This window comes from Hylaeus volcanicus, chromosome 6 (genome assembly GCF_026283585.1).
Source record: "Hylaeus volcanicus isolate JK05 chromosome 6, UHH_iyHylVolc1.0_haploid, whole genome shotgun sequence".
NCBI classification, from domain to species: domain Eukaryota; kingdom Metazoa; phylum Arthropoda; class Insecta; order Hymenoptera; family Colletidae; genus Hylaeus; species Hylaeus volcanicus.
In genome coordinates, this window is record NC_071981.1 from 16611287 (window position 1) to 16626110 (window position 14824).

General features: G+C 36.8%; 2 protein-coding genes across 6 annotated transcripts in view; one reads left to right on the forward strand and one right to left on the reverse strand.

The window, feature by feature from the left end:
- LOC128878163 (coiled-coil domain-containing protein 137) overlaps positions 1-14824 on the reverse strand; it is a 36091-nt gene that overhangs the window by 16417 nt on the left and 4850 nt on the right. The gene's annotated exons all lie outside the window — the stretch shown is intronic.
- The window catches only part of LOC128878156 (inward rectifier potassium channel 2-like), a 42255-nt gene that overhangs the window by 12286 nt on the left and 15145 nt on the right, over positions 1-14824 (forward strand). For all 5 annotated transcript variants that reach the window (XM_054126108.1, XM_054126109.1, XM_054126110.1 and 2 more), the window contains exons 2-9: positions 7798-7912; positions 8801-9039; positions 9371-9644; positions 10300-10492; positions 10573-10794; positions 12589-12824; positions 13562-13860; positions 14378-14651. In XM_054126108.1, coding sequence (XP_053982083.1) covers positions 7798-7912; positions 8801-9039; positions 9371-9644; positions 10300-10492; positions 10573-10794; positions 12589-12824; positions 13562-13860; positions 14378-14651 — 1852 coding nt within the window. Of the gene's footprint in view, positions 1-7797; positions 7913-8800; positions 9040-9370; positions 9645-10299; positions 10493-10572; positions 10795-12588; positions 12825-13561; positions 13861-14377; positions 14652-14824 lie in introns of those variants that run through there.

The following is a 14824-nucleotide window of genomic DNA, read 5'->3' on the forward strand; positions in this document are numbered from 1 at the left end:
TTGTTTCAAATCACCTCCCGAACCACCCCTTTCAAGGTGTTACAACAGGTGTTACTTAGTCTGGTCAGTTTTATTCATTTTTGTTCGGTTTTGATTAATTTTGTCAAGCTTTGGTCAGTTTTGTTTATTTTTGTTCGATCTCGTGCCGGTTTCGTTTAGTTTTATTAAGTTTTATTCGATATTTGAACACACATACACATACACACAATTTCCAAACCACAACAAAAACTGATAGGAAAATATTCATCTTACTCAATGATATTTGAAGAAGGAAGCTTACATGCTAGCAACATTTGCAAAAATGAAAGTAACAACACTAAGAACTTTCTTTTACAAAGAAAGTAAAAAGTAACACATCCATAGCATAAATTCTTGTTCAATCTCGTGTTCGCTACACCATATTTCAATACAATTGCAATCCCTGCCACCGAATTCAGACAATGTGCAATTTACGATGGAATTACCAAGTTCGTGTTTGAATCTCGTTTCTAATTTAAACACATTTAACTGTCGATACTCGTATCGCAATTACTTTCACGGTGATACTCCTTGGAAGACGCATGCTCACACGAAATCGGGATTTGAAGAACGAGGTTTCACCTTTGCAACTCTATGCCCCGGACAAAGTCGATCACGGGCGAGGAAAGGCAAGTTCAAAGAGACCGCGGGGCATCCTTGGACTTTGCCAACAACTTTAGCGCCTCCGATACGAGAATTGTAATAATCCGTGACTGCGCAACACCGTCTGTAAACAGCCGTCGCTTCTAAACGAAGAACGTCTAGCTTTGCGAATTTTCGGCGTCCCTCATGGCCGAACTTATTTTTGGCGGGTTCCGATCAGACAGGAATACATGTGTCGTCTGGCAATCGTCGCTGGAATTTCCACCGTCACCCGGAAGACTTTATGTTTGCGATCACTATTCGAATCTTTCTCGTTATCCTGAGGGGTTAAACCCTGCTAGTATCTCGAAAGATTTCTGTCTGCCGTTCGGAAGTATTTCAAAAGTATTTTGAAAAATATTCGTTTTTGGGGGTATTTATTAAAATTAATAGATGCCGATAACCAAGAAATGCGACTAAAAGATTTCCTTGCTATCTTTTCTGGTTGATAAGTATCAAAGTATATTTTAATAAGAGTTGCATAAATGCAAAGAAAATTTAACACAAATCTGTATAAATGAAAAAGTAAGTAGTTGTCCTAGGTATACTAGCTTATGCATTATACAAACGTATAGTTATTGTATATGCTGGTGTAATGTTAACTTCGCAAATAAGTAACGTTAAAAGTAAAACATGTAAGAGATAATGAGTTTAAACAAACCAGCAAAATATTAACAAAGAGTTATCATTGGTGATGATCAGTGACGAAAGAAATAATATCGTGCTTGTAGTTAAAAGTAGTTTAAGAGCGGATCGTGGGTGGGAGTGAGTTATAGTAATATCTCGAGTTGTAGGCGAAAGAACAGTGGTCTTTAAATGTACGATAAACGGGAAAGGACAGGTCGTTGTCGCTACCGATGGAAATGAATTAATCGCAGTGACGATGACAGTTGATAAAGAATAAACTAACGTAAATAATATCATCAAAGATCAAGCATGTGCATTTGGCTTGTATAAGAATGCTTAAGTAGAGGTGAAGCATGATCAAATTTATGTTTCATGGGAAAATTTTAGGAATATTGTGCTAGTTACATAGAGATATAAGATCTTTTAGTTAGACGAGGATAGTACACAGCATTAGTCTAATCAAATAGAGAAATGATCGGTAATTAATCAAGAACGAACTTTTGACATCGAAATAGGAGATAAGAAAACGAATTAGGCTCAAAGGCCAGGGTAAGCAAAAAATATACTCATAAGGCTAGCTATCATAAGACTAATAAAGTTTCTTTCGAGTTCTCGATAGCAATATAAGGATAGTAATATAGAAATTTTAAGGTTGACGATTTTATTCTGAAAAGTAGTCCAATCTCGTTGAACAATATTTGAAAATTAATTTAAATTTAATTCGAAGCAATATTCCAAAATTCGTTCAAATTTAATTTGAAGCAATATTCGAAAATTAATTTCAATTTAATTTTGAACAGTATACGAAAATTACTTTCAATGTACGTATAAGCAAAAGGTCACAATAACTGTTGCTATTCGAGAGATTTTAGTAATATTAGAATTTTTTAACTAGCAATTTCGTCCCAGGCAATCGTTCAATTTAACTTTGAGTAATATTCGAATACAAAACATTCGTCGTATATTCCAAGAGATTCGACCCATCCTGAGTCCATTATTATCTGTAGCGTCTCCTTGTAGTATTAATAACAGCATCGAATCGTCATTCTAATTATAAAGTCTCGTAACTTCGACCACTGCTGCCTTTAATTTTTTTACTGGAGCGGGCGACGATAATGTAAGTCAATCTCACGAGCCAAGAGGGGAAGGAAATACTGGCGAACGGATTTCTTCCATCTATCACGAGCAACTGAAACCCTTGTCTCCGTTTTATGAGCGCAATTACTTGCCAAATAGCTTCGTCCTATAGTTCTGAATTTTAACTACAGAAACATTTATCTCGCGCGTCTAATGCAAGTCGTTTATTTGGCTCGTTTGGATGTGCTTCTTCGATAAACGATTCAGAATGGGAGTTCATTTTCTTAATCGAAATTGTATATTCTTTCGACAGATATACAATTTCTTATCAGTAATTACATTTCTTTATTTGAAATTTGAATTAGAATACTGTGATGAAAGTTGCGATGAGTGCATCGACGTCCTCTTCGCGAGCAACGTAGCCAAATTCAACGAGTGAGGTTCGTGAACTGCATAGTCTGTGCCATCTCAAGGGAGACTTTTCGCGAAGACGAAATTGGAATCGACGTATTTTTAGCAATAGACTTGCTGTTGTTTTCAGGGGTGTTTAATCGGCTAGTTTGCCGTGTTCGAAGTAGATTCAAGTTCGCTTGGAAGCTAAATAGTCATTTTCTGATAACTGGATAACTGCGGTCGATGGTTCGGAATTAGACTAATAGAATGCTTGAGATCAAATTTTGTTTTCTAATAAAATTTTATCCACAAATGAATATAAAACTTTGTGTCCTTGTTAATGTATCTTCGCGAGAATGGTGAAAAATACAAAATCAATAATAATCAATATTGTTGTTTTGTGGAAAATATTCACGCTGCGCTCGTTGTTTTCGAGGCAGCCTATCTATGTATATGATACGTTGCGTCAACAAGAGGTGCAGAATTATTATTTTTCGTTATCTAAAAATGTATGTTCTACATAACACTGCAATAATCTCACTATTCTTCATTAATAATATACCGATAAAAAATATCGGCAGTTGTACAAAGTTCAAGTACGTTCATTTCTATACCCACCTCGGCGATTTATTACATTATCAAGCAGTAGTCAATATATGAAATGGAATTTTTATATTAACTATTGAAGACTATCTATAATATAAACTATTAAATAATGTATTTCCAAGCACTCTACTGGAAACACGTTTCGAGCATTAGGTTTTACGGTCCTCTTCGGTATTAAAAAATTGTTCAACAATGATATAATAAAGAATTTGTGTATTCTCAGGAATATAATTATATCTTTGTATTTACATTTTCAAATATGCATTTTGGATAATTGATTTTCTTATATCGTGATTAACCTCATAAATACTTATTCATGTCATTATAATTTATGATAAATTTAATAATCAAAACTTTCTATAATCGCTCTTTAAATCGAATTAACGGAAACTCCATTTTTTTATATTTGACATATTTTATTGCAAAAGAAAAATTCTTCTTGAAACATTGTTGTAACATACTCATCAGCATACCTCTTTATCGTATTATAGTCTAATAATGTTTAAACACCGAACAAGACCATAAATTATAATGTTCGAAACGTCTGTCTAATAAAGTAGTTGTAAAGACATAATCTAATCATTATTTTTGCATATATTTGTTAACTCAAACATTTTTTAGGAATAACACATCAGAATTCGTTCAATATTTATTAAAACATTATTTATATGTCTCTAATTGTTTTCGATTTAGCACTTTGGAGGTTGAACTTTTTCGTGGAAGCAGTTTCGCCTTTTAAACTTGAGTCGCCACAGCTAAAAAAATACGTGCCTATTATTTTTGGCTCTTCTACAAACGTACAAAGTTTCATCCATATCTTCCGCGTTTCTATTTATTTTTGCACGGAATGGAACGGTTCGTCGTAAGTTAACTTTTATTACGTTCCTCTGGAAAATTTGAAATAAACCGGTTCCACAGTGTTTGAGAGCCACTGATGTATAACTTACAACATTCCGAATTAGGTCGTGTTTGGGTTAAGTTTCACCAGAAACACCTCGCTGATGCACTGCAAATACCTACCTTAAGATATAATGCTGTATAATAAAATTTTATATTGAATATAAAAGTGTCGATTTCTGTAACAAAAATTGAAACGCTGAGGACTCTATTTTTATTATTATACAACAAAAAATTCATAATCTACTCTTCCTTTCACATTAATTCTTTCGATTACTTAATTACTGCTAATTAAAAAAAAAAAATAGTTCAAACTGTCATACTGTTTCTTAAAGTATATGTTCTACGAGAATTTTTTTTAATCGAATACAAAGTAGCTGTTAAACTTGATCGTTTCCACCAAAGTCAAAGTGTTAATGTAAAAACTTCATTTGAAACAGAAAGCAAAGGATTCGAAGGATGGCAGTTCGCGAATAACTTTTATTTACAAAATTTAACCGTTTCGCGCAATCGATGGTCAGAGAAGTTTAAAGCGAAACTGGATTACTAGGTCTTTCACGCGAATTATTGCCAATCGGCTACAATCACCTGGAGCTTCTCTAAATATTTCTATATTGCAGCTAACGTCAGTAACCTAGATAAAACGAGATCGGCTAAATATTTGCACGGCTCGAATTTCTCTATAGTTATTTTCACTCGCGCGAAAAACGAAGAACCACTTTGCAGAGAATCGCGGTCCGAGTCGACCCGCTGGGCACAATATACGATTCGTGAATGATTATCCAGCACCGTAACGCGATATGCGGACCTGCTAGCCGTGTTTTCTAATCGAGAGAAAATTTGCCATGTAAATCACGACTCAATGGGCTTTGTGAATTATGGTAGCTCTGGCGAATTACGCGTGAATGCAGATACGGTTCTGCGTTGATTTTATCAGGTGTATGCATGACTTTGTGGGTTACGTTTAGGTAGAGCTGGATAATGTTGATATCACTGATCAACTTGCATCTAAACAAACGAATAACAGACCGTAGTTAGTGATATAATATTTTTAGATGATGTATAGATTTCATTTGGTTAATAAAGTAATTCATCAGAAACGTCTACAAAACTTGTGCATACACTTAATGTGATTAACTGACTTATTTATTTATCCAAATTTTAGAGTGGCTAGATCCTGCAGGTGATATAATGAGTAAGATTATCCTAACAGATTTATCGCTATAATAAACAAAGAAAGAAAGACACTTCAGGTATATTTACACTTTTTATCCCAGGAGGTCTTTTTATCATTCTTTCCATTCATTAGATTTCTGCTTTACACTACTTTGAATTTGCTTACATACTTCTGTTAATTGTCTGGCATCCTCATTTGAGATTTTATTGGGCCCCTCTGGCTCCCTATTAACTCGGGTACCTCGGGATCGCTAAACGCGTACTGTAGCTGCGGTCAAGGATAGCTACAGCCCCTGAGGGTGTTGATTCTATGATTTGCGATTGAATATTCTGTGTTAGGCAATCAAATAATGCGTGCAACGCTAAAACGAGCTATCGACGTAGCACCAGACGAGTTTAATAAAATATATAAAATATTTTGCGACTCTAGAAATGTTATCAAAGGTATTGAGAATTATTCGAAGAATGAAGGTGTTATTCTAAAATACATTAAATATGATAGACTCGTCTATTATTTAAAATATCTAAATGGGTGATTTGGCGAAGGCGAATTTTATATTCTTATTGTTATTGATCAGTTCCGTGTAGTTTACTTGTATTCTTCCCTGGTATACCGTGCAAACTCAAGATTTGTCATGTTTATTTTAAATGACATACACATATGCAATTACACGAATTATTTAAATATATGATACGTCGTGTCATTATGTTTGGCACTGTAAGACCGAAGATCGCGAAGCCTGGAATAAAGAATGAAAATGCATATCCTCTCAGCGTCTACTCTCGATTGAGTACGATTTCTACGGCGATAACCTTTGATGAACTTTTCAAGACAGGACCAGGTCGCAGTCTCAGGAATCAGAATCGAACACACGAGACCCACCCACTCGTACCTATTAAACGGTGAAAGTGTTACCATCTGTGTATCATGAAATACCGAAATAACTGTGGACCATGCTGTACTCCATTGCAGAAAATTCTCTACCTATAGACATCCATTCTCTGTAAAAGAGATTTGTCTCTATATAATTTACGTTACTGTAAATACTTTTATTATTATTGTGTAAATTGAAGACTTGAAAAAAAACTTGATAATACAGAATATAAACAAAAAAAATTGCACATAATTGTATCGCTTCTACCAAAATATAACAAATTTGTAGAAAGAAATGGCACTGTTCGAGAACGTTTGATTTCGCGCATCTCAGAATTTACAATTCGGCAAGCGAATTGCGAATCACATGGATGCGGAAGATCATCGGGACTCGTTCGTACGTCGATTTTCTGGCAAATTGCCCTCGTTCGGTCACATTCCGACTATAACGAAAACCATTCGATCATAAATGATGTCCTCTGGCATTAAGCTTCGTATGTTTTGAAGCAGACGATACGACTGTTTTTAAAAGCGCTTTTAAATCTATTATAAGCTCGGACGGAAAAGTGAAAGTTTGTTGTTGAGAGGTTACTCTTTCATTTTTACTACTTTCGAGGCGATATACATGATTCTTTTTGCAGCTAAAGCAATTGACGTAAACTTTTGAAATTTGGTGTGTTTATTTATACACCTATGTACAAGATTCTGTTAAATTTACAACTGTCCTGGTGAATTTGTTTCGAAGATAGGACGTATTTGGTATGTTAACGCGATTGAGTTCGTCCTGATGGTTCGAACCAATGAAATATGATTTCGTTCTACTCGTTATGAATATTGTGTTGTAGCGTGAACTAGTCCACCCACATTTCTTCTCTTGCACTTTGTCAAAGTATTTTAAACGCCGTTAAGCACCGTTTGAAAAAATAACGATGCATCGTGAAGTCGTAAGCTTTGGGTCTAATTTCTGGATGGTTTGTTTAGAATCAGTTTCAATTTCATCCAATAATAGATACCAATCAAATTGAACGAGTACTTTAGATTTCATAGAGTTGAAAAGACTGAAATCATCGTTCTTAAATTTTCTAAACCGACTCTGATGTGTTCGGCTATCCAAGATAGTAAGATAAACAGCATTAATAGCATCTGTGGCATTGTTATGCTTTTTCGAAACACATAAAACACCAAACTGTCTTCCATTCTTATAGCGTTCTCCTCATTTTTTTTTTCCAAAATCTAACAAGCACACTAAATATCAATATATTCAACTAGAATACAAGCCATGTTATAAGTAAAGTTATCGTCAGTGGATGGCAATGTTTGTAACACTTTTTTTAAATGTCATTGCCTCTGGATACCCCTCAAATGATATATTTTCATACTCTATGATATAATTTCTTCTGTACCTGCTAGCTAAAACAGTGCACAGGAATCTACATCAACGACTCGTTCGCTAAATTCGAGGTGGTAACAGATCTGGTTGCTTTCAGATACCGACAAACTAGGTTCAGCTCTAGAAGGATACGCAAGAGGGTGGTTTTCAAGCACGGCGATTGCAATGTCGTACAAGGAAATGTCGCCAAGCGACGACGCCGTTACCTTCAGGTAATATTAAAGTATTTCTAAAAGCGTACGACCGTGCTGGTTCGTAACATAAGCGTCGTCCCAAGGCGATCTCAGAAGTCCCCCGCTTCTAACAGTCGGCGTAAACGCTTCGAGATTTCGCGTTTCTGCGCGTTTAATTCTCATACGGTATCGTCGAAACGATTTCTCTCGTTCGGTACACGAAGACGAGACTTGTCTGTTTTTCTGAACGTTGAACCACTTGCCAAATTGCTTCGTTCTATAGCGTACACACTTTCTGAGATGTAACCGCTGTGTCTCGATTCTCTAGAAACGTTTCTTCGCGTCCACTTAGCTCCGAGAGACTAAAATTACCATCTTTCTCTTATGTAAAATTTAACGGTTACACGCGTCGCTATTTCCAGACTTCGATTTCGTTCCTAATATATCGACCGTTGATTCTCATTAGACACGAGTTCTTCGCAAACGGGTTATTTCGCGCATAACCGGCCGCTTGACACGTTGACTGCCAGAGTAGTACAGTAAAATCAGAATTAATTGTGGGATAAAAGTGTCGAGATAAAAGAATTTCTTATATGCTAGAACAATGAGTCGTTAGTTCTTAATTGTACCAGTACTTGAGATAGTACTAAGATAAAGTGTAGTAGTAGTACTTAAGATAAAATGAAATATTTAGAATTGAAGTAACTTGCCTATAGATTATTTCATATGTATTAGGTTGTGTAAGAAGCCCGTTTAGGTTTTATCGTAGGAATACCAAAAGCTGCCAACTTTGTATAGAACTTATCTAATCAATGATTTATATGCAATTTGTTCTATGACCTTCTGTCACCTTTGTGGTTGGAAGGAGCGCATAGACTCGAGCGATCGACTAGATTCGAAGATTTCTTTTTATGAAAATTCTTTCAGGATATTTTCACGACGCTGGTGGACGCTCAATGGCGCTGGACACTTCTGGTGTTCTCCATGAATTTTCTGCTCTCCTGGCTGGGCTTCGCTTTGATATGGTGGCTGATAGCGTACAGCCACGGGGACCTCAATCCAGAGAACTACACCAATTCGAACTTTACGTTTACCCCTTGCATCGTGGACATTCGCGGCTTCACCAGCTCCTTCCTCTTTTCGATCGAGACGCAGCACACCATCGGGTGACTACACTTTCAATCAAGGATCCGAACTATCATAACTAGACTGTGGATGTTTATGCGAATTAACGTTTTCATTGAACCAAAAAAAAATTAAAAGTTAAACGAAAGTGTGTATTATATTCTACACGATATAATATGTATATTATTGTCGATATTTTATATATTCTTTCATTCGTGTACATTCTCATGGATTTCCCCGTATTCTCAATCGCCATAAATCCATAAATATCCACAGCCAACTAAACCGTGGATTTTATCCATTTATTTTGTATTTATTTGCAAAGTATGTGAGTAATTTCCATTTCACGTTCAACGAGGGCACATGTTGTAGGTACGGATCGAAACATCCGACAGACGAGTGCCCGGAGGCAGTGTTCGTCATATGCATCCAATCGATGACGGGGGTGATTCTGCAGGCTTTCATGGTCGGTATAGTGTTCGCGAAACTGTCCCGACCGAAGAAGAGAACGCAGACGCTACTGTTCTCGAGGAACGCTGTGATTTGCCAGAGGGACGGCCAGCCGTGTTTGATGTTCCGCGTCGGTGACATGAGGAAGAGTCACATCATCGAGGCTCACGTCAGAGCTCAGATGATCAAAAGGAAGGTGGGTTGTATTTTCCAAAGGGCAGACGTTTCCACGATACTAATCATTTTTCAGATTCCAATTCCAGAAATATTAGGTCATCCCGTAGCTCCGTGTTACTTATCGTTTTGCTATGCAAATTAACATCTCGAACGCACCTTTAACCCCAAACCACATTTTTGAAAAAAATGTAATCACCATCCCCTCTAACGTTTCTAGAAAATCTATTACACCTCTCTACAATTTCGATAACATTTTTATAAAAATAATCTTCAATGTTATTTTTTATAAAACTATTAGGTCATCTCATAAGTTCATGCCACTTATTAGTGCTGCTGCTACTCAAATTAATATATGAAACGTACTCTTATGTGTTATAAGAAAAGCTAATCTGTCTCGTTTTACAATATTTTCCCAACTTTTCGACATACTCACTGTACGGCCACTATAAAGTTTATGTGGTTTTTTCATTAAATATTGACTTACTCTGCAGCATGAACTTACGGGATGACCTGATCCCGTACCGGCTTAACAAAGTCGAACAAAAGTAAACGTAATCGCACTGCAAACAAAACTGAACTAAAGTGAACGAACCTTACCAGTTAACTGAATAATATTTATAAATTCCACGTGTATAACGTTTAAGAAAATATATAACGGTTTGTGGAAATTTCAGGTGACCAGAGAGGGAGAACTCCTTCCGTTTTTCCAGACGGAGCTGAAGGTAGGAGGTGACGGCGAGGAAGACAAGATATTCTTTATTTGGCCAACAACGATCGTCCACAAGATCGACGAACACTCGCCTCTTTATCATGTATCGGCCAGCGATATGTTGCGGGAACGGTTCGAGATCGTGGTGATATTGGAAGGTATGAAAACGACAGGACGAGCAGACGTAAAAATCTCACCACTGGCAGATTACATTGAAACCATTTAACCATGGTTCCAGGTGTCATCGAGTCGACAGGTATGACCACGCAAGCCAGAAGCTCCTATCTGCCAGCTGAAATTTTGTGGGGACACAGATTCGAGCATATAATCACGTTTAAGAAAGAAACTGGAGAATACGAAGTGAATTATACTCTCTTCAACAACACGTACGAGGTCGACACACCGTTGTGTTCTGCGGCTGATTTGGATAAAATCAGGTCGATACAACGTGCCAAGGGAGGTACGAGTGTAATTTTTTTAGTCTAATAACCACAATGTTCTGAGTCAAGGTAACCGCTCACGATTATTGTGCAATATCGAATAATGGAAGTAATATTGGCCGTCTAGAGACGATGTTGTGGGTTGATGAAGTAAACGTTGCAATCATAGGTTCATTTATTGACAATCTTTCACTTGTACGGTAATAGAACATTCTAGGTATTGCTACTCGTTTGCTACATTATAGTGGGAGAAGATGGCACATATAATACAGTATCTCTTACTTTCTTTGTACCAATAATAGTTTATTTTATGTTTAAATTTTTAACAACATAGTAAAATCGCTCCAAAATAAAGCCTTGTTTCGAAAGAACGGCCAATAAGAAATTTTCTATCGTTATTTTTAAAGTTAAGATTGCTGTAACATCAACATGGCTTCTTGATCCGTTAAATAAACCACGCGCGGCATCATTTTCAATACACGTGTAACCATCAAAATGTTTTAATCTTTAAGGTACATATAAGAAAAAATTGTATAAAAGAAAAGGTCAATATTTGTATTCATCCTCTTGGAATTAATTCTCAAAACTGTTGACGATTTGCATCAATAGAATAAATGGAAAGTGTCGAGAACTGGATGAAGGTCGAAGTTAGAAGCACGTATTTTATATCGAAATAATTAAAATATGTTTAATATCATTGAAGATCTAATAATAAAATTATATTGTATATAGATGATATTGGAGCAAATCTCGATCTTCTGTGTACTTTTGTACGATTTTTTTTTTGTTGCAGTTCAAAGTTAATATTATAAACAAGATAAAAAAAGAGAAGATATTGTTTGTTATTTAATTTAAAACAATTGCGCTTGGAAAGAGCTGTTTTTCTTCAGTCACAACAATAACTCAACATATAAAATATTTAATGAATATTATTGCTTCAATAATATCGATTGTGTGTGGATACATTTGCAGAACAGTCATTGATTAATCGGTTGGCGGAAAATCTCAACTCCTTTTGAAGAATCGACGACGGTCATAAGAAGTGAACTCTATTTTATCGACAATCGCGCGGTTGTAGAAATGTAATTGACCTCGATTAACATGGATCAAGTTTATTGAATCTTCGCGGAACTTTCATTCAAAGGAGCATCAATCACAGTTCTCCATCTTTAACAGATATTCTTAGGCAAACGAAGACAGAGGCAGTTTTGGGACCTAAGTTTTAACAACTGGCGATCATGGTTCTCTTTGAGGAGCACCTAGACCAGTGTTGGTTTAAATAAATTGTTAATTGGAATTTCGGAAATCGAGAAATTCAGTGTTTAGATATTTTGAATCCTCAAATAAATAAAAATGTAAGTGGATCGTCGTTGTGGTACGCAGAGCCAAGCATACAAAAACACATAAATGAGATATATTTTGATTCGCTTATCAGAACAATGATCCATTTTCATCTCTGATTGTGAAAGAATTATCGAGAAGAACTACTTCGCTACTTCACATTCTCTTTTCGCTAAGGAATTTCCACCATTTTGTACATTTGTAAGCTTAGTATCCCATCGCATTTGTGAAAAAGAGTCAACGAGTCTTAAATTTTCCCATCAATTCGAACGTTTGTAAATAACAACTCAACATTCCATCGCATGATAAAAAAGGGCTAACGAAGTAGTCTTAAAAAAGGGTGATTTATACGCGAGAGCAGTAAACGAGATCCTCGCGGTGCTTAACCGCACAGCACTCGCAGTGGTAATTTTTGGTGTCTTGACTCCTTGCTACTTCTCATCGAAGGATTCAGATTCTTGGGATAATTTCAGAGCGCATGAGCACAAGCGGGTTCGCTCATTATCGCGATGCGTCCAGCAGTTCTTTGACCACCGGATCCGGTTCGAGCTTGGCATCGTCCACTGGTGGCCTGCACATGAACGTCCCGATGACGCCACTGACTCCGATTCCAGTTATGATCACCAGCCCCGACGGTTCTCTGAGACGCGAGAGCATGCAGAGTGTGCAAACGGATGCAAAACAGCCGATATTTTACACGCAGAACGAGGTACGTGTCTCGAGGGTTTCTTATTTCACGGGAAAATCGTTTCTCGTTCTCGGGAACAGGTATACTTTGGACTGGCATTCGCGTCACTGCGAAGCGACGATTTTGAAACTGACTGGATGGACAATAAAAATGCGAAGGGAAATCGAAGAAAGTAATAAAAGCCTGGGTAAATTTTATCGGAAGTAATTAGCTTGAAAGGTTATTTCAGGAAAACGAAATAACTTCATTATATAACTTAATTGTGGCTTAAAATAAAAGAATTGACACAAATTTGAAATAACAGAAATTATAAATAATGAAACTACTTTATTATTAACTCTATTTAAAAGAATAAAAACTAGAAACGAAGACAAGGTTTGGATGCTACGTTCGACAAAGGATAGTATGAAAATGAGTACTGCAATAAAAGTTATTAATCTGAGTGTACTATCATCTCTTTGCTTAACTTCATAAGAATGACGAAGAAAATTGAAAATGTCTTTGTCAGGTAGAATAAAACGGGTTCATTTGATGGAAACGTCAAACTGCCTGACTAAACTAAGTAAAAATATTTATAGAAGCTTCGAAATCAGAAACTATCGAATACTCGATGTTCAAACTTGTACAGTTCCTACCTCAGACACTGAGAATACAAAGAAACAAGATTTGAATGTCACGTTTAACCAAAAATCGTACTCGAAATATTTGAAACCTTCGTCCTTTCGATGAAACCTTGTAGACCTTCATCGTTTTCGCAGATGTTGGACAGCGAGCCCCACGCCATCAGTCAGGTGGAAGAAGACGCGAGAAATCAAGAAGATTATAACCGCGTGCTGGAGGACATAAACGCGACATTAAGAAAAAATCGAGCACACGTCAAGGAGGACAAGAGGATCCACCGAGAGCCATCCAAGTCAACGTTAGACTTCAGAAAGAGCGAGAGCAGGACTAATATAGACATACTCAAAAGATCTAGCTCGAGAACGACGCTGGATCAAGGTCCTATTGTTATCAATCCTCCACCGAGATCGGTATCACGACAGCATTTAGAAGCCAAGTAAAGCGCTTTTTAGACCCTCAAGCTTCTTGTTAGGTTGTCCCATATGTTTCTTTCGGTTTATTAATAAATAATAGATGTACAATACTTTATATTTTATGTTACATTATTTTTATATATGATGTTTGTATTTAAGTTATTAGTTATATATAAGTTTCAAATTTGATACCGGACTTTTAAATCGAATTGTACACTCGCAATTGGTTTGTTTTGAATATTTGGCTGTATGTATGTTACCATTGCATAATGGTCCTCTGAACAAAAGTTAAAAAAATAAATGTCAGCTGTGAAAATTATTCAAATAATAAATACATCGATATATTTTTTTAAATTTAATTTGTAAAATCAGGCTTCTAAGGGTTAACGGACATAGATGGCACGAATATTTATAGGACTGACTGGTATATAAACACTGCCAGACAAACTGTGCGCAGGTCGCGAAAGAAACTTTTGAGACAACCTGATACCAACGAATCTTTTCGATCGCGCGTAACCCACATCTCTTTCATCTGTTCAGGCACACCAAATTCGCCGAATCGACGGAACCGTATCGCGAACCACCGCCTCATCCACATCCTCACTCTCATTCAATCTCGAGGAGGTCCAGCTTGGGCGACTTCCACAAGTCCAAGGAACCGCACAAGAAGACCAGCTTCATCCTCGGCGACGACGATCACGTGATTACGATTTCGAAGGTACCCGCGTCACAACACGATTCCGAACCGTTGGAGGCTGACTCGTCGAAGCCGAATCATCATCCTCTGAGCAGAGATTCCCAGGAGAAAGTGTAGGTGAGCGAACGAATCGGAGCTTGAGATTAATTAACGAGCTACTCGACCTTAGGAGGAATGAAACCTCCCGACAGCTCAATCCGTGCTACCTCGTTTCGTTATCGATGACGAAATCGATGGTGGCCGCAAGTCCCTGGCAAATTGTCTTAGAACGAGGAGGATCAATTACTCCC